Source organism: Phascolarctos cinereus, unplaced genomic scaffold, assembly GCF_003287225.1.
Source record: "Phascolarctos cinereus isolate Bilbo 61053 unplaced genomic scaffold, phaCin_HiC Scaffold_1;HRSCAF=81, whole genome shotgun sequence".
Taxonomy (NCBI): domain Eukaryota; kingdom Metazoa; phylum Chordata; class Mammalia; order Diprotodontia; family Phascolarctidae; genus Phascolarctos; species Phascolarctos cinereus.
The window spans coordinates 172062086-172088915 of record NW_027555514.1 but is presented as its reverse complement, the minus strand read 5'-3'; the positions used below and the strand labels follow the sequence as shown (position 1 = coordinate 172088915).

General features: G+C 37.9%; 1 protein-coding gene across 24 annotated transcripts in view; it reads right to left on the bottom strand.

The window, feature by feature from the left end:
- LMNTD1 (lamin tail domain containing 1) overlaps positions 1–26830 on the bottom strand; it is a 218799-nt gene that overhangs the window by 84046 nt on the left and 107923 nt on the right. For all 24 annotated transcript variants that reach the window (XM_078155044.1, XM_078155023.1, XM_078155017.1 and 21 more), the window contains 2 exons: positions 17348–17547; positions 16047–16219 (listed from right to left, as the gene is read on the bottom strand). In XM_078155044.1, coding sequence (XP_078011170.1) covers positions 16047–16219; positions 17348–17547 — 373 coding nt within the window. The remainder of the gene's footprint in view (positions 1–16046; positions 16220–17347; positions 17548–26830) is intronic.

Here is a 26830-nt window from a genome sequence, read left to right as displayed (position 1 = left end):
TTTTAATTATCATTAAGTTTTTCATAGGCTGATTTTAAAAAAAACAAATATGATATTTCAAGTCACAAATGATCACAGCTTGGGTGGGGGAGAGGCATCTTGAACATGTATCTTTTATTATTATACAAACATTTTAGTTTGCAAATTAATTTTACCAGCCAGAAAATTTCCTCATAAATTTCATTAGGGGAGGTGCCAGGAGTCAACTGAAATACACCACATCATAATTTCTATTGTAATCCAAATTTTAAAAATATTATTTCTGGTTCTGCATTGATTTTCTTTTTCTACCCTTAGCTTTTGATGCTTGGTCAAACCATGTTAACGGTCTTAGAAACAAACAGAATGTTACTAGTTTTGCATCATTTGAACTTCTACATATATCACAGGTATCTGCAAAGTTGGGTGGTGGCTGTTGCTGTCCTTTGTTCTGGAGGAGAACCAAAATGGCATCATTATGTTAAGAGTCAAGTTACAGTGTGTCTGCTCAGATCTATGAGCTCAAAATGCTCTACCACAGGTTGGACACAAATAGTCCATGTGAACATTCGGGGTGAATTCTCTAAATTTGTGCATCTCGTGTTTCTTTTGAGCTACTTCTAGGCTGCTTTGCTCATATAGCACAGTGCTTTCTTTGACGCGGGTACACCATGCTGGGTAATCCTTTGCCAGCATCTCTCATGTCACACAACCAATTCAAAAGTTCTTCAGAGAAGCCTTGAGAGTGTCTTTGTAGCAGTTCTTCTGACCATCATGTGAGCGCTTGGCTTGTGTGAGTTCTCTGGAAAATAGTCTTTTAGGCAAGTGTACATTTGGCATTTGAACAATGTGGCCAGCCCATTGGAGTTGTGCTCTCTGCAGTAGAGTTTGAATGCTTGGCAGTGTAATTAGAGAAAAGACCTCAGTGTTCAGTACTTTATCCTGCCAGGTGATCTTCAGAATCTTCTTAAGACAATTCAAAAGGAAGCCATTCAGTTTCCTGCCACGGTGCTGGAATACTGTTCAGGTTTCACAGGTATACAACAATGAGGTCAGCATAATGGTGATCTTCAGTTTGATAGTCAGTCTAATACCTTTTCTCTCCCATACTTTCCTTCGAAGCCCATCAAACACTGAGCTAGCTTTGGCAATGCATGCATCAACCTCATTATCAATGTGTATGTCTCTGGAAAGTGTACTGCCAAGGTAAGTAAACAGTATTCAAAACTTCTTCATTTGCTATAACTGATGGTTCCACACAAGGATAGTGCAGTGCTGGCTGGAGGAGCACCTGTGTTTTCTTGGTGTTAATTGTTAGGCCAAAATACGCACAAATGCAAAGTAATTTTTAAAGAAACAATGAGTTTCAAAGGAATCAGAGTGATTATATGGGTAACAATTTTAATGAACATTCAAGGGCATCTCACACAGATAATCATTGTCCATTGTTTCAATTTGGAAAGAAGAAGAATCTTAAAGGTAGATTGAGGATTCTTTTGGAGGAGATGAGAGGAAAAGGGAGAAGAGGAGAGGAGGAGAAGTTAGATTAAATAGTAACTGACAAGAACTAAAGTTTAATGTGAAACTTGTACTTATTCTGAGCTCTTTATAGTTTTAATTTTGTTCTGTAGTGTTTCACTTGCTTTTTTTTTTAAGTAATAGAGAATGCTATCATTTTAATACTTTAAAGACCCCATTTTGCTATAAATTTTCCTCTGCCAAATACTTAGTAGATAGTCACCAACCCTCTGGTGATTACCTCCTCTGCATTTAGTCTGGTCATCATATGACAGATACTTAAATCTGTGTCTGGTTCTTTACTTTAAAACGTGCAGTTGTGGCAGTGTTAGGGAAGTCCAATGGCAAAGTCTCAGCTACAGTGTCACAGAATTTCAGAGTTGGAAGGGACTTCATTAGCCACCCAGTACAACCCATACCTGAAAAGGATTCCTCACTAATACATATTGATAAGTCGTTATCCAGCTTCTGCTCCAAGACCTCCAATGATGATGAACCCACTATCTCATGAATATTCTGCTTTTATAAAAGTCTACTCGTTAGGAAGTTTTTCTAGATATCAAATTTTAATTTTCCTTTTTGCTGCTTCCCCCCTTTTTCTACTGGTTTTCATTTTGCTGCTATCATGCATTGTCTGAGTTCTCTCTTATCTAGGCTAAACATCTTCAGTTCCTTCTACTGATAGTGACATGCACTCAAAGCTGTTCACTATATTGGTTGCTCTCTAATTTATCAGTGTCTTGTCCAAATGTTGTCTGATCATGGCAGAGTACAGAGAGATTGTCATCTACTTATTCCTAAAAGCTATGCTTCTCTTAATGTAGCTTAAAGCTGTTAGCTTTTTTTTTTTTTTGATTGCCACATTACATTGCAGAAAACAGCAGCATGAAAAACACAAGCTTTGGCACATTGCTCCCTCCACCTCAGGAGAAGATCCCAACTTCAAGATAAAGTTAAAAGTCAAGAAATAGGCTGGAAAATGAGCAAACAACAACAAAAAAGAACTTGACCAGAGAAAATTACTATGGTGACAGAGAAGATCAAAATAGAAACTCAGAAGAAATGAACAAAATCAAAACAGTAACATCCAAAGCCTTAAAGAAAAATGTGAGCTGGTCTCAGGGCCAAAAATTATTTTTGGAAGAGCCCAAAAAGGATTTTAAAAATTGGGGACAGCTAGATGGTGCAGCAGATAAAGCACTGGCCTATGTGACCCTGCACAAGTCACTTAACCCCAGTTGCCTCACAAAAAAAAAGGATTTTAAAAAACCAAATGACACATAGAGGAAAAATTAGAGAAAACAATGAGAGTGATATAACAAAATCATGAAAAAAGTCAACAGCTTAGCAAAGGAGGCACAAAAAAAATTACTGAAGAAAACAACACCTTAAAAATCAGAATAGGCCAAATGGTAAAAGAGACACAAAAATCCACTGAAGAGAAGGATGCCTTCAAAAGCAGAACTGGCCAAATGGAAAAAGATATAAAAAAATTCACTGATAAGAAGAAATCCTTAAAAAATAGAATTGACCAAATGGAAAAGGAGGTACAAAAACTCACTGAAGAAAATAATTCCTCAAAAATTAGAATTGGGCAAGTAGAAGGATAATTTAAGGATTATTGGACTACCTCAAAGCCATGATCATAAAAACAGCCTAGACAAACATCTTTCCAGAAATTATCAAGGAAAACTGCCCTGATATCCTAGAACCAGAGGGTAAAATAGAAATGCAAAGAATCCACTGATCACCTCCTGAAAAAGATCCTCAAATGAAAACTCCTAGGAATATTATAGCCAAATTCCAAAGCTCCCAGGTCAAGGAGAAAATATTGCAAGCAGTCAGAAAGAAAAATTCAAATATCGTGATGCCATAGTCAGGATAACACAAGATTTAGCAGTTTCTACAGTAAAGGATCAGAGGGCTTCGGATATGATATTCTGGAGGGCAAAGGAGCTAGGGTTACAATCAAGAATCACCTACCCACAGCAAAATGGAGTATAATTCTTCAGGGGGAAAAAAATGACATTTACAGAAATAGAGGACTTTCAAGCATTCCTGACTGAAAACAAAACAAAACAAAACAAAAACTGCTGAATAGAAAATTTTACTTTCAAATACAAGACTCATGAGAAGCATAAACAGGTAAAACAGAAAAGAGAAATCCTGGGGCAGCTAGGTGGTACAGTAGATAGAACACTGGCCCTGGATTGAGGAGGGCCTGAGTTCAAATCTGGCCTCAGACCAAACACGGGACACTTACTAGCTGTGTGACCCTGGGCAAGTCACTTAACCCCAATTGCCTAAAAATTTAAAAAGAAAAAAGAAAAGAGAAATCCTAAGGGATTCAGTATGGTTTAACAGTTTACATTCCTTCATAGGAAGATGACACTTGCAAGTCCTAAGAATTTTATAATTATTAAAGTAGTTAGAAGTATACATAGACAGAGGGCACAGGTGTGAGTTGACTATAATAGGGTAATATCTTAAAAAATAAATTAAGGACAAAAATGGATGCACTGGGGGAATGAAAGGTAAAATGGGGTAAATTATCTCACATAAAACGGGTATGAAAGAGCTTTTACAGTAAAGGGGGAAATGGGGGGTGGGGTGGCAGAATGTGCTTGAACTTGACTCTCACTGGAATTAGCTCAAAGAGAGAATAACATATACACTCAGTTGGGTATAGAAATCAATCTTGCTATACAAGGAAGTGGGAGGCGAAAGGGATAAGAGAAGAGGGGGACTGATAGAAGGGATATTAGGTTGGGGGGAGGTGGTGGTTAGAAGAGAAACACTTTTGAGGAGGTACAGGGTAAAAGGGAGAGAGAGAGAGAGAGAGAGAGAGAGAGAGAGAGAGAGAGAGAGAGAGAGAGAGAGAAATATGAGAAAAATAGGATGGAGGGAAATACAGAATTAGTAACCAAAACTGTGAAAAAAAATTTACAGCAAGTTTCTCTGATAAAGGTCTCATTTCTTAAATATATAGAGAACTGAGTCCCATTTATAAGAATACGAGTTATTCCCTAATTGATAAATGGTCAAAGGATATGAACAGACTGTTTTCAGATGAAGAAATCAAAGCTATCTCGTCATATAAAAATGCTCTAAATTACTATTGATTAGAGAAATGCAAATTAAAACAACTTTTGAGGTACCACCTCAAACCTATCAGATTGGCTAATGGGATAGAAAAGAAAAATGACAAATGTTGGTGGGGATGTGGGAAAACTGGGACACTAAAGCACTTTTGGTGGATTTGTGAACTGATCCAACCATTCTGGAGAGCAATTTGGAACTATGCTCAAAAGACTGTGCAGACCCTTTGACCCAGAAATGCCACTACTAGGGCTGTATCCCAAAGAGACAAAAAGGGGAAAAGGACCTATATGTACAAAAATACAGCAGCTCTTTTTAGTGGTGGAAAAGACTTGGAAATTGAGGGTATGCCCATCAACTGGGGAATGACTGAACAAGTTGTGGCATATGACCGTGATGGAATACTATTGTGCTGTAAGAAATGACAATCAGGATAATTTCAGAAAAACCTGGAAAGACTTACATGAACTGAGGCAAACTGAGGTGAGCAAAACCAGGAGAACATGTACATAGTAACAGTAATATTATACGATAAATAACTGTGAATGATTTAGTTATCTTCAGCAACATAATGATTCAAGATAATTCTGAAGGATTTATGATAAAAAACGCTACCTACTTCCAGAGAAAGAACTGATGGAGTCTGAATGCAGATTGAAGCATATGGTTTTTTTTTTAACTTTATTTATTTTTATTTTTATTTTTCCTTTCCCTTTTTTTTGTTTTTTGTTTTCTTTCATAACACGACTAGTATGGAAATATGTTTTTTATGACTTCACATGTACAATCTATATTAAACTGTGTACCTTCTCAAGGAGGGGGTTAAGAAGGGAGGGAGAAAGAGAATTTGGGACTCATGTAATTGGACAAAAATAAAATATTTAAAGGATAAAAATATTAAGCACCACAGGATCAAGTACCAATCTCTGGGACACTTCACTACTGTGGCCAACATAACATTGGATAACTAACAACCACTCTCCAAGTGTAGTCATTTAATTCCTTTTGACTCAAGATGATAAGCTTTGACTTATCTAGTCCACATCTTTGTATGTTTTTTTACAAAATTACTATGAGAGATTTAATCAAATGCATTGCTAAAACATAAGTAAGCTACAACTGTTCTCTGATCAATCAGTTTAGTAACTTGTCAAAAAAGGAAAGGTTAATCTGGCATGACCTATTCTTTCAGAGCTAGCTCTGTGTAATCACTGCTTCTTATTCTATATTTTCAATGAGTTCAATCATATGTTCTAAAAATTTCCCAGGAATTAAAGTCAAGTTCACAGTTCTACAATTTGTAGACTCTGTTCTTGTTCCTTCTTTGAAAATTAAGACTACATATTTTCCCCTCTCCTGGTACAGTGGTTAGAGAATTGGGCTTGGAGTCATGAAAACTCCTCTTCATAAGTTCAAATCCAGCCTCAGACACTTCCTAACTGTGTGACCCTGGACATGCCACTTCACCCTGTTTGCCTCAGTTTTCTCATCTATAAAATGAGCTGGAGAAGGAAATGGCAAGCCATGCTAGAATCTTGGTCAAGAAAACCCCAAATGGGGTCACAAAGATTTGGACACCACTGAAAAATGACTCAAAGTCAAAGTCAGAATTTCCCCTCTCCAGTCCTATGGGATTTCTCCCATTCTCCATGATCTTTCAAATGTCATGATAATAGCCTAGCAATCATCCACTCTTTCAGCATATAAGGATTTAATTCATCTGTGTCAGGTGACTTGAACTCACCAAGGCCAACTAGGTGCTCTTCTGGGCTGGACTGCCCATGGGATGCTATCTCTCCTTCTTCTGAATTCTATGAAAGTCATATTCCCCAAATCTAGGGTATGAGTTAGATGATTTCCAGCATTTCACTCTTTCCCTTATCATAAATTCTAGGAAGAAGCAGTTACTTCAATCCAATGCTCCCATTATTCCCACCTCAGCAACTTCAATTCCTTCCTTTTAAGTGATATGAATATCCAGAACAGAATTATCACTTATTGGTTCCTCCAGCCTTTGAAGGATGAAATTCTCATTAAGGCATTTCGATCAGTTGTTAGCTAGTCTGTTTTTGGAAGAAAGAGAGCTCTAGCAAATATATGGAAAATGAGCCTCTTATCCCTACAGAGCATGTATTTGTGTCAGATTTGTGATCTTTTTCTGGATTGTTTTTTTTTTCTGTCTGCGTGGTCTATAGTATATTCAGATGATGAAACCCTTTTTTGCTTCCACCTTCTTTGGTCTTCACTCCAATACTTTCCATCAAGCTTTCCCTTTCTCCCCAAATAGATTTTGGATTTCTTCACATGGATATACCTTTTTAATATACAACACTACTCCCCATTCCTTTTTGCCTATTCTGTTCCTTTCCGAATGAGAGGTTTCTCGGGCCATATTTCAGTCTTATTTCAAACCACCATGTTTTAGTGAGAACCACGAGGTTAAATGTGTCACCTTGCATTAAGACCTCTAATTCCTCTTACTGACCAAACTTTGGGCCTCTGTGCATAGACTGGAAGCCATAGATTTTACTACTGGTAACTTTTAAAAATTTTGTCCCTTATGAACTTCTGCATTTTTATAACTGCTTTTTTTCCTTTCAACTATTTCAGTACCTACAATTTATGTTGGAGAAATAAAGGCATTTTCCTTCTTTTCTCGTAATTTTTTTAAGCTTAGAGCCCTCCTGATTACATTTGTAAGACTCCAGGTAAATACATTCTTACCTGCCTTTGGTAGGAGCACCCTCAGGAGTTTAGTATTACTACATTTTAAGCCATAATCCAGAAATCTTAATTCAGTTCTCAAACACCATCTTGTTAGCCAGATGTTCACTTTGCAAATAAATTTTCATTTTATTTTGGTACTCCTTACCTTTGATGGGATGCACTAAGGAAAATCAACTGTGTCCCTGTGGTTTTTAGTTTAGATTCTGTGATTTTTGGCAAAACTTTTTAGGTTTCTTCTGGTAGTATCATTTCTGTACACGTGAATCACCAATTACCATTGGTAATAGTTATCTGTTTTGATAAGTATTGTGAGATAATCTGTTATATCTTGGATTCACACCCACAGGAAGACAACAGTCATGACTATTGTCACTGCCTCCACATCCCCAAGCAGAAAGTTCTTCTTTTCTTCATCTGACCCTTTCATTCGATGTTCTTTTGTAATGTTCTTTCATATGACTGATTCTGTGGCTTAACTTTATCATTCCTTTCTTTTAATTTTTTTTTTAATTTTTAGGCAATTGGGGTTAAATGACTTGCTCAGGGTCACACAGCTAGTAAGTGTCAAGTGTTTGGTCTGAGGTCAGATTTGAACTCAGGTCCTCCTGACTTCAGGGCTGTGCTCTATCTGCTGCACCACCTAGCTGCCCCAACTTTATCATTCCTTGAAGGACAAGAAGTTACTCCTCTTTAAGAATAGTTTCAATTTTTTTTAGCTCCAGGTTTATGGCTGCCCTGATTGACAGTCTTCCAGTTTTCAACCTCCTGACAATGATCAAGTCTCCCCTTGTCTATTTTGGATCCTGCCACCTCCCTGAATACTTTATTGGCCCTGATAAACTAGAGAGACATCCCACTTGGAACATAGGTCAGCTGGCTATGGTAAAAATATAATTACACAATCCATGCAAGTCACATATATCTTCTCCCTGATCTCCATATTGAGCATCTCAGCCTTAAAAAGAAAACAAAACAAAAATACCCACCAAACTACTTATTAGTGTTTACACCTTTCCTCCTGTATACCTTCCTTTAGACTTTTTATTATCTCTCAATGCCTCCAAAGCTACGATGAACTTCCCTTCCTTTGTCACAACAACTTGATAAATATAGTCTATACTTCCTTTCTCCTTTGGGGCTAGTCCTAAAATATATTCCACCAATTTGTATGTCTTATTTACCATTTTACTTGTTTTACTTTTTCTAACTTACCTTGCCTGATCTTTTCTCCTTTTCCTTCTTTGAGTGTTTTTCTTTGATTCCTTTTCTTTAGCTCCTTATTCCTTAATCCTCTTTAATTCTGCTCCTCTTTCAACCTTCTTCCCAGGAGCAAAAAATAAGGAACAGAATCTAAACCTGAACATTATTCTCCTTGAAATTTCTTCATTTCTTCTAAACTTCCCTTGAATAAACCCAATCTCTGGCCTTCTTGACAAGGTTTTTACTTTGTCCTTACTTCATCCTTCTCCTTTAACTTTTTTCTTACCAAAATTTGAAGTAGAAACTGTACCTGGAAACTGTTCCCTTTCATATTTTACTTAATATATCCAAAATTTCTCTTTCCCAAATTCAATCTTGGACCTTCTTCATAAGTCCAAATTTCTCTACACCAGCTACCCAATCTTATTATTCAGCTCATTTTGTTTCTCTCTTCTCTTACACTCCTCTTCCAAAGAAGCCAGAAGTACTCTGGTATAGACCCCAAAACTCAGGGTCAGCTCCATGCTATAATGAATCAATGGAGTAGGATTTTTAGTAAAGAGTATTTCTGTTTCTGTAGAAAAGGTGACTTCTTGGGGAGGAACCAAGATTGCAGAGGACAGCAAGCACTTAGCTGACCTATCCCAACATTCCTCTCCAAATAACTTTAAAATAACACCTCAAATCTAAATCTGTAATGGCAGAGCCAAGAAAAGGTCATGGTGAGACATTCCAGCCCAATGCAACTTAGGAGGTTGGAAGGAGAGATTTGTGACACAGGGGTGGTGGTTGACCTGGAGCCCATGACGATGCAACACTAATGGTGCGACTAGGTGGTGGCAGCACAAGCACAGCAACTTTGGGAATTCTCAAGCCAGGGGCAGTAAGGGCACCTGGCAACTAGTCAGAGAGAGTGACCCTTGTGTTAGCACAGGGTATGGAACAAGGTGCTATCTGGCAGCTCCACTGCTTATACCCACTTCTGGGTCATGGTTCAAGAACAGAAAGGAGCATTTCTGATCAAGAGGGTGTGGGAACACTGAGAAGCAGTATCGCTTTTGGTCACAAGGGATCAGAGACCCTGACTAGCAGCATTACTTCCAGTCCCAAGGGAGCAGAGGCTCTGAAGAGCAGTATCACTTCTGGTTCCAAGGGAACAGGAACTCTGAGGAGCAGTAATGATTATAATTCCAAGAAACCAGGGGCTCGGCTCTTCCTCAGTAAGGACCAGAGCCTAGCCCAGGAGAGTAGTGACCACACTTCTCCCTACATCACACCACCCTGGAAGCACTGAAAACTTTCAAATCCCATCACTCTCCCTCTCCCTGAACTAGCTTTGAAAACAGCAGTATGAAAAAAAGCCTGAAGCTTGGGATAGTGCCCCTTCCCACCCACATGGAAAACAGATCCCAACTTTACCATAAATTCAAAGTCAAGAAAATTGGCTGGGAAAAAGAACAAACAACAAAAATGAACCTGACCATAGAAAGCTCTTATGGTGAAAGGAAGGTCAAGACACAAACCCAGAAGAAGACAATGAAGTCAATATAGCTACAAGTAAAGTCTCAAAGGGAAAAATGTAAATTGGACACAAGCCTGACAAGAATTCCTGGAAGAGCTAAAAATTGATTTCTGAAATCAAATAAGAGTGGTAGAATAATAATTAGGTAAAGAAATGAGAGTGAGGGAGGAAAATATGAAAAAGACAATTAAAAAGAGTCAAAAGATGATAAAAGAGGCACACAAAATACTGAAGAAAATATCTTAAAGAACAGAATTGGCTGAATAGAAAAAGAGGTACAAAACTTCACTGACGAAAATAACTCCTTAAAAAAGAGAATTGGCCAAATGGAAAAAGAGATATAAAAGCTCGGTGAAGAAAATAATTCCTTAAAAATCAGAATTGGGCAAGTGGAAGCTGACTCCACGAGACATCAAGAAACAATAAAACAAAGTCAAAAGAAAAAGAAGAAAATGTGACATATCTCATCAGAAAAAGAACTGACCTAGAAAACAGATTAAGGAGAGATAATTTAAGGATTACTGGACAACCTGAAAGCCAAGATCAAAGAAAGGGTCTAGACGTCACATTTCAAGAAATTTTTTTATTTCAAGAAATTATTAAGGAAAACTGTTCTCCTGGGCTGATCTCTTCACATGTACAATTGATATCATATTGCTTACCTTTCCAAGAGGAGAGAGAAGGGCAGGAGGGAGGGAGAAAATTTGGAACTCAAAATTTTTAAAAATGAATGTTAAACATTTTTTACAATGTAATTGGGAGGTATTTAATGAAATTAAGATTTTTTTTTAAGACACATTACTAGACCAAGTATTATATTCTTCTTTCTCTCTTTCCATATCTGAGGAAAGCCTATATAGTTAGGATCCTAGATTTAGAACTGGAAAGGACCTCAAAGGTCATCCTCATTTTACAAATGAGGAAACTGAAGCTTGGAGGGGTTAGGTGACCTAGCCAAAGTCACACAGCTAGTAAGAGTCTTCCTAACTCCAAATTCAGAACTCTATTCACTATATGTTATGTTAATTTATCTATACATATCCAAAGGCAATCACTGTCTCAGGTAAACCTGTAACATTTCCAAGAAGTGGTCATTTGACCTCTGCTTGAAGACCTCTAGTGAGGGAGTACCTACCTCCTAGAGCAGTCTACTCTATTTTCAGACAGCTCTATTTTACTTTGTTACAATCACTCAATTAACATGTATTAAGCGCCTTCTATATGCCCAGCATTATGCTGGGTGGGGATACAAATAAAATAAATCAAATAATCCCTACTACTTGCAATGAACCAACATATAAACAATTATCTAAATAATAATAATAACAGCTGACATTTGACTACCACTTGAAAGTTTTCAAAGCATCTTATATACTTTATCTCATTTGATTCTCTCCCTCTGTACTACATTCTACGAATACTTTTATCTGAATTTTATGGATTAGGAAACAGTTTCAGAGATATTAAATGACTTGCCCATGAAGACATAGCTAGTAGATACTAGAGATAGAATTCTAACCTATATCTTTATTGAGTTCAGGTACCATGTCTTCCATTCTATTTTATCACATTGCTTATAAGTCTAATGAATGGGGGAAATAATCACTTTCTATATGATTGGTCTTAAAACCCCAAACCTATAAAGTGACAAGGTATCAGAAAGGATACAGTTTCTTGTAAAAGCTGAATATACTACACATCTCCTTATAAATAAATGAGGTTAATTAGGGGAAGTCTTCATATATCTCTCAGCAATATCCACTTTTCTCTTCCCAAATAATAGCTAATATTTATATAGTGCTTTAAGGCTTTACAAGGTGTTTTAAAACAACTCAATGAAATGCATCTTATAGATGAGGCTCAGAAAGGTTAAATAGAAGCTAATAAACAGCCCAGCTTTCAAAGACCGATTTCACTGTTCATCAAATGCTTCCTATCATGGGGAAGTGATTTCTTATAAGTCACAAACACTTGAGGGTGAATTTGTTTAATATGTTACCCCTCTTAGAAGTATTTACATTCTATGAAAGGACTAAAGGGAATAAAATCCAAAGGAATGGATCTCTAATGATGCAATTTTAGATTCTATGATGTCTAGGAGGAAGAAAAACCTTTTTAGGCAGAGAGATCTTACTGTAAGCTTTCCAATAACATCATATAGGTAACTTTTTTTACTCTGTGGGATCTACAAACAAGATTCTCAATAGTTACTCTACAAAAAAAAATTAGTTTTCATAAAAACCAGGAAAATAGCATTTTAGTATGTTCCAATTTCTCAGAAAGCAATACAGAACATAATTTTTGAATAATTGTGTTATTAAATGCCTAGGTGCTATTACTTCTACCCATATCCTCCCACATAGCTAGTTAAGATAAAACTGCTTTTCCCCCTACCATGTCTACTTGTGAATTCAATGAGTCAATCATTGTACTGTTCAGTATACCAAAGCATTAACTTTCTAAATAGTTAAGTTACTGGCCTGAAAGAGTTAAACTGGTTTCCAAAGATACATTATTTTATATATATATATGTATATAGAATATATATATAATATAAGGAGTAGCCTGGCCATAAAGAGCATCTAGCTTGTTATCTGTCATCTACAAAAAAATCCCCAAAGGATAAAAGTTGTATGTTTGCATAAAATATATGCTGTAAACTTTGGAAATGATATATCTCACCAGAGGTCAGCAAACTACTGGACTACGGTTTTACTGAACCTTGGACTTACTCCTAAAAGGTCTATTTTAAATTACACATTGAAAGCAGACAAACTGGGGAGGCTAGGTGTTGCAGTGGATAGAGCACTGGCCCTGCAGTCAGGAAGACCTGAGTTCAAATGTAGCCTCAGACACTGAGTGATACTGGGCAAGTCACTTAACCCTGACTGCCACCCCCAACCCCCACAAAAAAACACATAAACTAAAGCTGTTCAAGAGACAAATACATTCTGGAGCTAAGAAACATTTATAGAAAACTGCTAACTACAATTTCTTGAAATTTAGTAGTAGGATTATCAGTAGTAGTTGTGAAACCTGCCTTAGTTTTTGTGAGACAAAAGAAAGATTTTCTCAGGTAATCTGAGTCTAAAACATTTAGGACCTATGTGACTTGATCTGAACCTGACGATTTACTGAAATAACATTTTTACCTAGTGAAGAAAGGGGATGACTAATTGTATATATTTCTAAAAATGAGGTTTAAACAGTATAATATAATTCACTATAGTGAAGTGATCACTCACATTATCACTTTATTCTTAGAACTAATACCCTGAAATTAAACATAAATATTCAAAAATGTTCTATTACTTCAGTTGTAAGAAAAGACATAAAAATGATTTTCACTTGTCTATCCATTGCTGAAAATAATCCTTAGGAATATGAGGTATTTTAACCTAAATTCCTTATAAACACTAGAGGCGAAATCCCACAGTTATTATCCAAGAACATGTGATCTTAGTCAAGGAACAGATGAGAAATTTTATGTTTCATTTGTGCTGAATTTTTTTTGTTAATTTTTTTTTTAGTGTAGCAAATGTAATTACAGAAAATAGAGCATTCTGTTCAGTGTATCAGTGTCAAGTCATTGTATTTTGTTCAGTCTGGCTGTAAATGATCCAAGTAATTGGCCTTTTCTAGGTGATCATACCATGCTGTTTAAAGTCTTGACTTTGAGATTGACTTGTGTAATGTAAATTATATTGCTGACTATCCCCTTTAATAATCCTTTTCCCTCCTTGATATTTTGGGGGCAAGTTTCTGATGCCCAATTTAGTGAATACTACAAGAAATGTGTTCCCAGCAGTAACGAGTTCCTAATAATGTCAGGATAAATTTATAGAACTCTTGGTGCAGATATTCATGACTCTACAAAATAGGTGCATTTCTGAAAAGATGTCCATAAAGGAAATTCCACACTCAAAACCTCGATTTCTCATTGACTATCATTATAGAATTAGAGATTGTAGAGACAGAAGAGATCTCAAAGACCATTTAGTCCAGTCCCTGACCCTGTGAAGAAATACATTCTTCCTCTGACAAGTGGTCATCCAGATTCTGAACGAACACTTTCATTGATAAGAAAATTGCTGCCCCACAGGTTTGTTGATTTTCATGCTTGACTAATATTTTTTCAAAGTTTTTTTCTTAATTGAACCAGACTCCATTAGTCTCTAATAGTATCTACTAGATCTAGTTCTATTCTTCTGAGATATTAGGAAAAGTCTAATCCTTCTTCCAAATACCAGCCCTTCAAATATTTGAAGACAGCATATCTCTTCTCTCTATTTTGGCAACATTTCCAGTTTCTTCTACCATTCTCTATGTAGAGACATGTTTGTGGACTCTTTGCCACAAGAGAGCCTTACTCAATGGCAGGAATTCACTGAATTGTATTTCCTAGAAGGCTGTACATGAGCCTGCAACATGGCGACATCATCTGTGCAGACAATGATGGAGTGAGAAGGCTCCTAAGCTAGACCATAGATTAGCTGTGACTTTGAAGATCAGGATAGGCCCTTGTTGCTTTTGTGAGAAGATTTAAGTTAATATCTTTCTGTTGAGCAGCTGGGATCGATGGCTTTTCACCACAGTAAAACCTAAAAGGATAGTTTCTCTACCCTAGTGACCAAGAAAAAATACACTTTTGGCTCAGGCTCAAGATCAATCTTACAAAATAATAATTTATAAGACAACCCAACCACACACCTGCTAGATATTGTCTTTTTTTCATTCATTTATTCAAATATTTCTTGAGTTCTTACTATGTACAACAAATGAACAAGCAACTGTTAATCACTTTCTGTATACTAAGTGCTGTGGCTATAAATTAAAAAAAAGTCCTTGCTCTCAAGGAATTTACATTCTATGGGAATGATACATGATTACATTCTATGGGAATGTTCCCAGAGCAGGAAATACAGGACAAATACAAAATAACTACAAATTGATGGAGGTGGGTAGAATGGAATGACAACTGTGAGAATCAGGAAGAATGGCTTGTTGAAGGAGGTGGCACTAGAGCTAAGTCTAGAAGGGAGCAAGGAATCCCAAGGGGTACAGGCAAGGAGAAAGAGCATGCCAGGCATCAGTGACAGCCTGAGCAAAGGCACAAAGGTGGGCAATATCATATCAAGTACAGGGAACAGCAAGTAGGCTGATCTGGCTGAAGTGCAGAATACATGATGGGAGTAAAGTTGATAAGCTAGAACAGTAGCTGTCTGAAAGGTGGGGATCCACTGAGGCTTCTTAAACAGAGAGTGATGTGGTTAATCGGTCAACAAATACTGCTTAAGGGCCTGGGTGCCAGGTACTGTGCTAAGTGCTAGGGATAAAAGTATGAAAAAGAAATACAGCCCCTGCTATCAAGGAGCTTACAATCACAATCAATACAACTTGCCAAAGAAAGCTAAAAATGGGGACGGGGAGAGATGGTACCCAACACAGGGGCATGATGGAGAAATCCTAGGGAGTGCAGCTAGGTGGGCAGTGGGAAACAGCCGGCTTAGGCACCTTCCTTAAATGGAGGTCTTGGGAGCTCTCCACTCCGCCCTCCAATCAGAGAGTCTCCAGGGTTAGAAGGTACTCATGATATGTAAGACCAGGGCAGATGTGATCTTGTAAGTGAAGAAGCTCCTGGGGCCTTGGAGAAGTCCAGAGGAGTGCAGCTGGGTGGGAAACAGAGAGATGGCTGACCTGGGTGCCCTCCTTAATTGGAGGTTTTTGGTTTGATCTTGCTGTAGATGTAAATACCACTTTGATAATGGTGTGGAGGATCAAGCAGAGATGAGAGACTGGATGCACTGATACTAGTTAGGAAGCAGGGGACTGTACTAAAGTAAATTAATATCAATATGACCTTATTATGGCACACTGGATGGCCACAAAATGAGAATGGGTGGTTATTCAACTCTTCCTCTTGGAGATTATATATTTCAGTAGAAACTTATTCGTACTGTCCCTCCTTTTCCCTTTTGATAATAACTGGTTCTTGACTCACCTGGTATTGGGTCAGGTCTAGCTGATTGTAACCTTGACTGTCTGCACAACGTGATCCCATCATTGCCCACAGTAATCGGTCTGAACAATGAATAGTTGGGATGTACAGGACAATTGCAACTGAGGCCCCATGGGTTGCGATTGGGGAAAAGAGTTGGTGGGATTTCTTTTTCTCTGTAAAAGAAAAATGAAAATCAAAATTATGTTTTTATAACAGACAAAAAACTAAAGAGTAGGTAGACAGAAACTATGCAAATTGGTTAAGATTGTGATAATTAAAATTGCATTTCAGATCGAAAGAAAACGATCCTGTCTCTAAGATCCACTTATCTGTAAGAATTAAAGAGGTATACCTGATGTGAATGTTATGTACAGATATAAAAACAAGATCCGTGTTAAAATACGCATCTCCTAGCACACTCATTTCAGCAGTTTGTTCCCTCCACCTGCCCAATTATAGTATGAATTTGAGTACTCAGCGTTAGGTATGACATGTGCTTCTTGAGTGCTTCACCTCTTTACAGCTTCAGTACCTTACCTCTTTGTTGTTGTTCTGTCATTCAATTATGTTTTGACTCTTCATGACCCCGTGGCCCATAGCATGCCAATACTGTTCAGGATTTTTTTTTTTTAAGCAATGATATTGGAATGGTTTGCTAGCTCCTTCTCCAGTAGATTAAGGCAAACACAGGTTAAATGACTTGCCCAAAGTCACACTGCCAGTAAGTGTCTAAAACCAGATTTGAACTCAGGTCTTTCCTAACTCTAGGCCCTAGAACCCTAGGCTCTATTCACTGAGCTACCTAGGTGCCTCCAGGGCAAACAGGTTAAATGACTTGGTCAGGGTCACACAGCTAGTAAGTGTCAGAGGCCAGAGTCAAGTCTTTCTGACTCGAGGCCCAGAACTCTATGAACTGAGTCATCTAGCTGCCTCTGTGGAGGTGCTAATGAGCAATGAAAGAGCCAAAAAGTTTGGGTACATTGTATGACATAAACACTTTGATACCAACTCTCCTTACATTTGTGCCTGCTGTTGGAAACCCCCCTAAAAATATTTTTTTTTGCTTGCAACACATAACAGTGTAAACATCTATAATATAGTAAAAGCTGTTACGTAGATTAATAATAGTAATTCACATTTATATAGCACTTTACAACACGGATCCTTTTCAAATTTGGAGCAATAGTTCATGTTATTTCTTATCTCCACTGGTCTATTTCTCTATCTGCTACCATCTTGTCACCTGATCCTTGGGTAGTACTTAGTTAACCATTCTGAACAAGATAAATTTGAGTAAGTACCTCTTAAGAAAAACATGAACTTGCTCCTCCAGTTTTGTTGTGGTTTGTTGATCTTGTTTTATTTTGATTACTGTAGATGGTGCCCGATTCATCTGTACTCCAGGTGACGAAATTGCCAGTGGGCTTCTGGTATATTTTTTGTCAGTGTCAAATCCCTCCCAAGCTCGTTTCCAATGGATAGGAGTATACCAAGCAATTGCCTAAAAAGAGCAGTCCGTTACTGTAATACATTATTCAAGAGCATTATTCTTTTAATTTCTTAGGCCTATTACATCAAAATGTGCTGAAGAGATGATCAAAATTGTATTATCCATCGTTAAATCTCATTTTAAATTTTTAAAGAGGGTATATATTGTTCAGCAATGTAAATTGAGGATGGACATAGGAAGATAGAACTAGTGAAGCACTATATCAAGAACTGTTAGATCAAAGTAGGAGCAGATAACTGAGGAAGTTGTCAGGAGTATAACATGAAGGGGAAGTGGAAGGAGAAATGCTTTTTAATACTGCTTTTCATAAGTATACATTTTTAATTCCAGAAAATTTTGCCTTCCATGGCACCTAGGTATTTTATGATGCCAAGTTAAATGTATTATAGTGAAGGACAAAGCCACCAGAGACAGTTTCACAGGGGACACAATCTTCAAATTCAGGCTTGTGAAATTTTCAAATGTTTTGTGGGACCCACAAATGCCTCATATTTCTGTAATACTTTGGATTATCTCTATTTCCTTCCTGGTTATGAGTGAATAGGAGGAGGCAGAAGGAGACACTAAAGTGTTAATAAAACAGTGGTGGGTTGTTGGGAGGCTAAGAGAGAGTGAAGGTTATAAAGCTCACATACTCAACTACTGTAGTGGTAGGGAGTTTCAGTTTCCTAAATGTTCTGCATGTTTATTAGAATGACAAATTAAGGTAAAGCCTGACTAGACACAAGCAATTATACCTTTCTTCATAGGAAGCATGAGTATCAATTTGTACACTTAAAATAGAGATACTAAATAATAACTTCTCATTTGCACTTTTCAATTTTTAATTTTATAAAACTATAGACTTGGACTTAAGCTGTAACAATGTAAAAACTGCTACATGGATTAATAGTATTAACTCACATTTACATAGCACTTTGAGGTATCCAAAATGCTTTCGTCACAATGACCCGGTGAAGTAGGCATTGGTTGTATTATTATTCCCATTCTGGGCTATACAAGGTGTTAAGGGAAGCCTCTGGTATGAGGGCTACCAAGCCCTTTTCACGGCCACTTTCTACCTCTACTTGCCACCCAACTTTCAAGAAGCTGTAGCATGCATAGCAGCCATACCCTGCTAAAACCATTTTGGCAGATAGGCTAAACAAAGTTGAGGGTAACTGATGGGCTTCAAACCTGTTGGTGAGTTAAGGGGATGTCTACCCCAAGGATGTGAAGACTTTGAAGACTTCACTGGTAGAATGGGAGGATGAGAACAATTTGTTCCAATGGGCCATGAAGGTGGAAGCAGGTGCTGTGGAGTGCTTAGAGCTTCATTAGACATCAACAATGCCAAGGTCATCCACTGTATCCTGAGCCATCACCAGTCATCTTGATTTTGTCTTGTCACTAGACTCCAGTGATTCTTGGAGATAGTGAGACTGATGACATTGTGCAACTCTGCCTCCCTTAAATCCAATTTATGTTCGAGTCAAAAGACATCACCCATACCATTTTACCATTTTTACCTACCTTGAAGTCCTATGGGGCAGACAAATGATGAAGCAGCAGGTATGGATAGACTGGGAGCTGTAGTCACAACTCTGCATATGGGCAGCCCAGAACATAGGGTTGTATTCTCACTGGACTGAAGCAGTAGTGGGATCTGGCAGCCCCCTGAGTGTCTGAGCAGCCTTTTTAAAGGTACGCACTGCTCACCTCCTGATGTAAGGAAGGGGCTGGAAAAGGGTCCTAAAAATTATCTGCTTCATCTAACCTAACCCTGGTCTGCTTATTGCAGCAGATAAGGATCCTACCCTGTGGTTGAAACATGAAAAAAAGTACAAAAATTTTTGTAAAGATGATTCTACTCACTATCGATACATGGAATCGAGAATGCTTATGGACAACACAAAATCCAGTAGACCTGAAAGATGAATAGGTCTTGTTTCAAGAGAACTCAGCAGGTATCACAACCAAATAGCAGATCTGAGTGAAACAAAGCTGGCAAATGAAATCCAGTTTACCAAAGTCAAAGCTGGATACGTGTTTTTCTGGAGTGGTTGCCATGATGAGAAGTGCTATGAAACTAGCATAGGTTTCACAATCAAATCTAATCTAGTCAACAAGCTAATATGCCTCCCAAAGGAGTAAATGACAGGTTCATGATAATGTGATTTCACTTGCAGGAAAGTGCAACGTCACCATCATCAGTGCATATGCTCTCATAATGATGAACCCTGATGAGGTCAAAGAAAAATTTTATGAAGCACTGGAGACCCTCATCAGCAATGTGCTGAAAGAGGACAACACTGTAATTCTGGGTGACTTTAAGGCCAGAGTAGGCAGAAACTATCAGACAAGGTAGGGAGTCCTTGGGAAGAGTGGAGTCAGAAAAAGCAACAGCAATGCTCACTTACACTGAAGACTTGTGTGTCTCATGACCTCTTCATCTGTCTTCTGTTCACCTAAATGCAATAAAACTTCAAGGATGCACCCTTGTGTCAAACACTGGCATTTAATAGATTATGTCATTATGAGGAGAAGAGACAGATGGATGTGAAAATGGTAGAGGTGATATGTGGCACAGTGCTGGACAGATCACAGACTTACCATCTCCCAACTAAACATTTGCATTCAGCAAAAGTGGCAGCCTCAAGACAAGATGACTACTAGAAAACTTAATGTCAAGATTAGAGTGCTTCTCCATACATGAACACATTACTAACTTGGAGGGAAAGCTGAGCCAACATATGGTTAGCAACATGGAGCATTAAAAGAGTGGGCAGCTTTCTGAGATTTGGTGTATAGTACCACATTTACCCATCTGGGCCAGAGTACTAGTGGATGTCAGGACTGGCTTGATGAAAATGATGGGGAAATTCAGAAGTTACTAAATGAAAAACAAGAACTCCACAGGATCAAACAGAGGGATAGTTCTTCTGTCTCTAAAGAAGGCACTAAAAAGAGTAAAGTGCAACCAAAGCTTAGAGAGATGCAGTATTCTTGGCTCAGTAAGAAGGCAGATGAAATTCAGTTTTACACTGATAGTAACCATCCAAAGAACTTTTATGATGCCCTGAAGGCATACAGGTTGTTGTTGTTGTTGTTGTTGTTTGTCCTTCATTCTTGAAGAGAACCATGACAACAGGAAGATGATGCCATGATTTGAGGGATTTACAAGGCAGGGGGTCCACTATTCATACAAAAGCTGACTGAAATCTTCTGGGTTATATGACAAGAGTTGGTTATCCCCCAGGAGTTCAAGGATGCCTCTATTGTCCATCTCTATGAGGGAAAAGGAAATAGGTTTTCCTGTGATGATCACAGTGGAGGGAATCTTTCTCTTAGTCATTACTGGCAAGATTCTTGCCAGAATCCTCCTTATTTGGCTGCTCCTACACCTGGAAGATGGTCATCTACCAGACAATCAATCTGGCTTCAGAAAGAGCCAAGGAATGGCTAATGTGGTATTTCCTGCCAAAAACCTTTGGGAGAAATGCTAGGAGCAGAACGGAAGTTTATACACAAAGTTCATCAATATTACCAAAGCTTTTGATACTTTCAGTCATGAGGGCTTATGGAAGATCATGGCAAAATTTGGTCATCCAGAAAAGTTCATTAGTAGTGTATGCCAGTTCCATGATGTCATGCTTGCACAGGTTCTGGAGAATGGATAATGCTCTCATGCTTTTCCTAGTCACCAATGGAGTGAAGCAGGACTGGGTATCTGCTCCTGTGTTTTTCTGCCATTTGTGCTCATTTTGGCCTGACAATCAACACCAAGAAAACAGAGATTCTTCACCAGCCAGCACCACATCATCTATAAATGGAACCACCAGTTACAGCAAATGGAGAAAATTTGAATGCTGTGGATAAGTTCACTTACATTTACAGGGACATACAGGTGAATGACGAGGCTGATACACATATTGCCAGAGCTAGCTCAGTGTTTGGGAGGCTCATAATAAAAGTGTGAGGGAGGAGGTATTAGGCTTCCTACCAAACTTAAGGTCTAAAAAGCCATTGTGCTAACTTCAGTGTTGTATACCTGTGAAGCCTGGACAGTATACTAGTGCCATGCGAGGAAATTGAATTTGCTTCCACTTGAATCAGTTTAGGAAGATTCTGAAGATCACCTGGCAAGATAAGGTACTGGACACTCAGATCTTTTCTCAAGCTGACCTGCCAAGCATTCAAACCCTACTGCAAAAAGCACAACTCTTATAGACCAGCCACATTGTTCAAATGCCAAATGTACATTTGCCTAAAAGACCATTTTATGGAGAAGTCTTACAAGGTAAGAGCTCCCGTGGAGGTCAGAAGAAGTGATACAAGAACACTCTCCAGGTCTATCTGAAAAAACTTTGGAATTGATTGGGAGACTGGCAAAAGACTGCCCAGAAAGGCACACCCACATCAAAAAATATGCTTTGTTCCATGAGCAAAGTAGAATTGCAGTAGCTCAAAAGAAACATAAGATGCACAAATTTAGAGTCATTTCCATTCCAAATGTTCATGTGGATTATTTGTGCCCAATTTGTGGTAGAGCCAGACTTCTGAGCTCATATTGGTCTGATCTGCCACAGTCAGATACACTGGCATAGTGATGTCATTTTGATCCTCTTCAAGTATGAAGGACAACAGCCATTCCCATTTTGGATATGAAGAAACTAAGCATGATGGTAGGGAAAGGATGGGACAAGTGTTTTCCATAATGTCACACAATTAGGGAATATTGGAGCTCCGATTTGAATCCACACCTCTCATCTGAAATTCAATTCTCTTTGACTTTAAATGAACACAAATTAAATAAACAAATACTACAATTGACGTTCAACTAAACTAAATACAGAGAAGGAAAAGCTGGAATACCAAATGTTAATTTAAGTTTAAAGGATTTGAGTGGGAAAATTTCATTTTTGCTTCATGTATGGCTGAGCTTCTTAGGGGATTGTGTCTATTTCTTGATCAGAAGTGCCAATCCAGTTGGTTCTATTGAGAAGCAGATTATCTTTGAATATCTTTCTCTAGGATGGCACATGGAAAAGTGCTGGATTTGGAGTCAGAAGAGTGGCTTTAAGTCCTAGATGACCAAATTATTAGCTATGCCACTTTGGGCAATTTGTTTCCTCTTGGGACCTCTGTTTCCTCATCTGTATAAGGAGGTAGTTATGTTAGATGACTTCTACATCTAAGATTATAACTGTAGAGCCCTCCAACTAAGGGAAGATATATTATGCTTCTTTTTCTCCCCAATGTCTAGGCCAGTGTTCTAAAAATAGATTTAGAAATCAAAGGGATAGGAGGGCACTAAGTTCAATTCCTTCAGTTATAGATGGGAAATTGAGGTTCAGTAAAGTGAAGTGTTTTGCCCAAGGTCTCACACACACACACACACACACACACACACACACACACACACACACACACACACACAGAGTCAGCATAGGAAGTAGGATTTGAAACCTAGAGTGGACAAGCATTTGTTGGATTACCTACAGTATCTCTTGTGTATGTATTAGACTATGTAGTCACTGAGATGCTTTCAAATTCTCAAATTCTGTTTTCTAAATTCTGAACTGGTGACCAATCCAAAACATGACACTGTCTTCTAATCATAGCACTAGCTCAATAAATGTTTGATGATGATAACAGAATAAGTTGAAATAGCATCATTGATTTTAGTACCATTTCTAAAAGTTGGCTATGTAGCTAATGAGATTGATTTCCTGTAGACCAAACATTCTGTTGTTTTTTCAGTCATGTCTGACTTCTCATGACCCCATTTGGGGTTTTCTTGGCAAAGATATTGGAGTGGTTTGTCATTTCTTTTTCTAGCTCATTTTAAAGATGAAGAAACCGAGGCAAACAGGGTTAAGTGACTTGCTCAGGGTCACACAGCTAGTAAGTGTCTGAGGCTGGATTTGAATTCAGGAAGATAAGTCTTCCTGACTCCGGGCCTGACACTCTATCCACTGTGCCCAGACCACCTAAACTGCTCCTTAGAGTCTGTGGAAGTGATTGACTCTTACAGTGTAGTAATGGGGACAGTGGAAGTAGTGTGGGTGATGGCTAGTACCTATTTAAAGGTTCATAAAATTTCTAAATCTTAGCAATTATTTAATACAACCTCTCATTTTACAAATCAGTAAAAAAAAAAAGGCCCTTAGAGAAACATGACTAGTTACTAGGCTAGAAGTGAGCTCTCTCTATTCCCCTTACATTGTTCTGTTAAGACTATTAGCAAATATTCTCCAATGTCAGTGAAAAGGCACTTTAGGGCTTTAAGTCATATTTTCTATTTTTTAAAAAATGTGCCTGGCTTCTCTTTGTCCAGGCCAAAAGGGGTACTTTTCAGGCCCCCAAAATGTGGCCCATGTTAATTCATGTCTAACTATTTGCAGATTTTGGCTTCTGTACTATGAGGTTTTCAAATTTTTTATTAGATATTTGTATAGCTTACTTCTTCAAATGAGCTTTGATTTCATCAGTGGGAGCACACATAACCCACACCAACACACATCATAACTTCTCTCCACGTGGAAGATATCACAGATCACTGTGACCAAAATATGAGTGTATCAGTGGGGCAAGTAGGTGACACAGCAGATAAAGTACTGGCCCTGGAGTCAGGAAGACTGAGTTCAAATTCAGCCTCAGACACTTGACACTTACCAGCCATGTGACCCTGGGCAAGTCACTTAACCCTGACTGCCTCCCCCCCCACCCAATTCCCCCCCCCCAAAAAAAAAAGATCATATCAGCAATAGTCCTTCATCTGATTATAGGGCTGCATAACTTACACACTAGAAAGGGTTTAACAGGTCATAATGTAACTACCAAATGACATTTCAGTAAGCCTTTGGGATTACTAAGGGATGGTTCAGTAACTTGTCCTTTTAAAAGGAAAAATTCATGGTCATAAATGCAGAAGTTCCTTACCACTGGGGTAGAGGTAGAAAGGTTCCCTTGCTTACCAGGTAGAATCTAAACTCCTTGAGAACAGGAGCTATTTCAATTTGTCTTTGTATCCCTAGCACCTAGAACAATGGCTGGCACATAGTGCCAGGAAGGCACTTAATAAATGCTTGCTGAATTGAATTGAATTATTCTTTATTACTGAATTTTTGGGAAATCAAAACCTGGTTCAAATATTAGTTCTCTAAGTTTATTTCTAAAGATCACATTGCAATGTATTTAATATTTGTAAAATAGAATTTTAGGATGCCATTTCAGTCAGCTAACACAATTCCTATCACCATAGCACCTAGAGGCTTTATCCTTTTCCTATGTTTGCTAATGTTATTGTCTTTTCATATATGATTCCTAATGTTATGAACCCTACTAATTCATTTTTCTATAGCACTTTAAGGTTTAGCATCTACTTTCTAAATCACATTTACATTTTCTATAGCATTTTAGACAATACCATCACAAGACCCTCTTTTATGAAGGGTATTTTGTTTCTTTTAAACAGAGGAAGAATGTGAGGTACTAGAAAACAAAGAATTTGATAAAGACTCATGCTATTTTCATGGCTAAAACAGATGTGAATTAAATAATAGTAGAGTTATGTGGATTTGAAACTGGGTAAATAGCCAGATCTCAAAACATAATCATTCATGGTTTGATACTTGGCCCTGTGCTATTTTAACATTTTTACCTATGACCTGGATAAAGACATAGCTAGCATGCTAAACAAGTTTAAAGAATCACAGAATTTTAGAGTTGGAAAGGACCTCAACAGTCATCTAGTCCACCCCATAGTGGAAAAGAAATCTCCTATAACATCTGATCTGACAAGTGGTCATTCTTCTTCTTCTCAAAGACCTCTCTTCAAGGAAACCCTCTACATCCTACTCAGGAATAGTTTTATTTTTCCTAATGTCAAGCCTAAATTTTTCTCATTGCAACTTCTTCCCATTGCTTCTGTTTCTGACCTGAGATCTTAAACAGAACAAATGTAATAATTGAATCTATTTTGCACTTAATAGCCCCGTAAATACTTGACCACAACAATTCCTGCTATTCCAACCAAAATCTTCACATTGCCAGGTTAAACATACACAGATTTTTCATATGATCATCATATGACTTGTAAACTCAAGGCCCTTTATTATTTCAGTTACCCTCCTGCTTTTCTGTGTTCTGCTTAAACTGCTGTGCCCAGAAATGAACACAACAATCCACATGTGATCTGACTGGGCAGAATCCTGTGGGACAACCACTTCCCGTATTCCTAGAAGATAGACTTCTCTTAGTGCAGCTCATGATCACATTAGCTTTCTTTTTTTCTTTCATTTCACAGTTTACTGACATTGAACTTGCTATCCACAAAAAAAAGCAACCCAGATGTTTTTTCAGACAATTGCTATCTACCTATGCCTCCTCTGTTTTGTACTTGTGAAGTCAATTTATTTAAGATAAATGTAAAACTTTTATCTCTATTATATTTACCTGATTTACTAGCTTCAGGCCAATGTTCTAGACTGTCAGCATATTTTAAATACTGATTTCATTACCTAGTTTATGAACTATTCTTCCTAGCCTTGTGTCATCAGGAAATGTGATAAGCATTTTCTTCATAAGCAAGTGTCTTTAATGAAGTCACTGATAAAAATGTTAAACAGCACAAGGCCAAATGCAGATCCCTAGGGCACTGTAGTGGAGACCAATGGCCAGGCTGACAACAACTGCCCTTCCAGTCTAGTCAATCAACCAATTTGGAGTTTATATAATTACACTATCATCTTTGTAAATGACACAATGTTAGGAAGGTTAGCTAACATACTGGATGATAGAATCAGGATTCAACAAAATTTTGACAGGTTAGAATGTTGGGCCAAATCTGGTAAGAAGAAATTCCATATTCTGAACCCAAACACTTGGGTTCAAATTATCAGTTTCACAAGTATGAGATCAGAGGTATGCAAGCTGGCCAGCAGTCTCTCTGAAAAAGGTCTGGGGTTTTAGTGGACAGCAAATTCAATATAAGCCAACAGTATAATGTGGTAGTCAAAAGGCTAATTCAATCTTAAGCCCCCAAAAAGGGATGAGGCATAATTTCTAGGAATAAGAAAATGGCAGTCCCACTGTCAAACCACAATTACAGTTCTAGGTTTGGCCTAGGTGCTACATTTTTGGAATCAATAGATCAACTGTAGTGCAGCAAAAGGAGAGCAACTGGGGTGGTGAAGACCCTTAACATGTTATATCAAATTGGTTGAAGGAACTGAGGAAGTTTAGCCTGGAGATGAGAACATTAGGGCACTGTCCTCATAGCTGTCTTTGA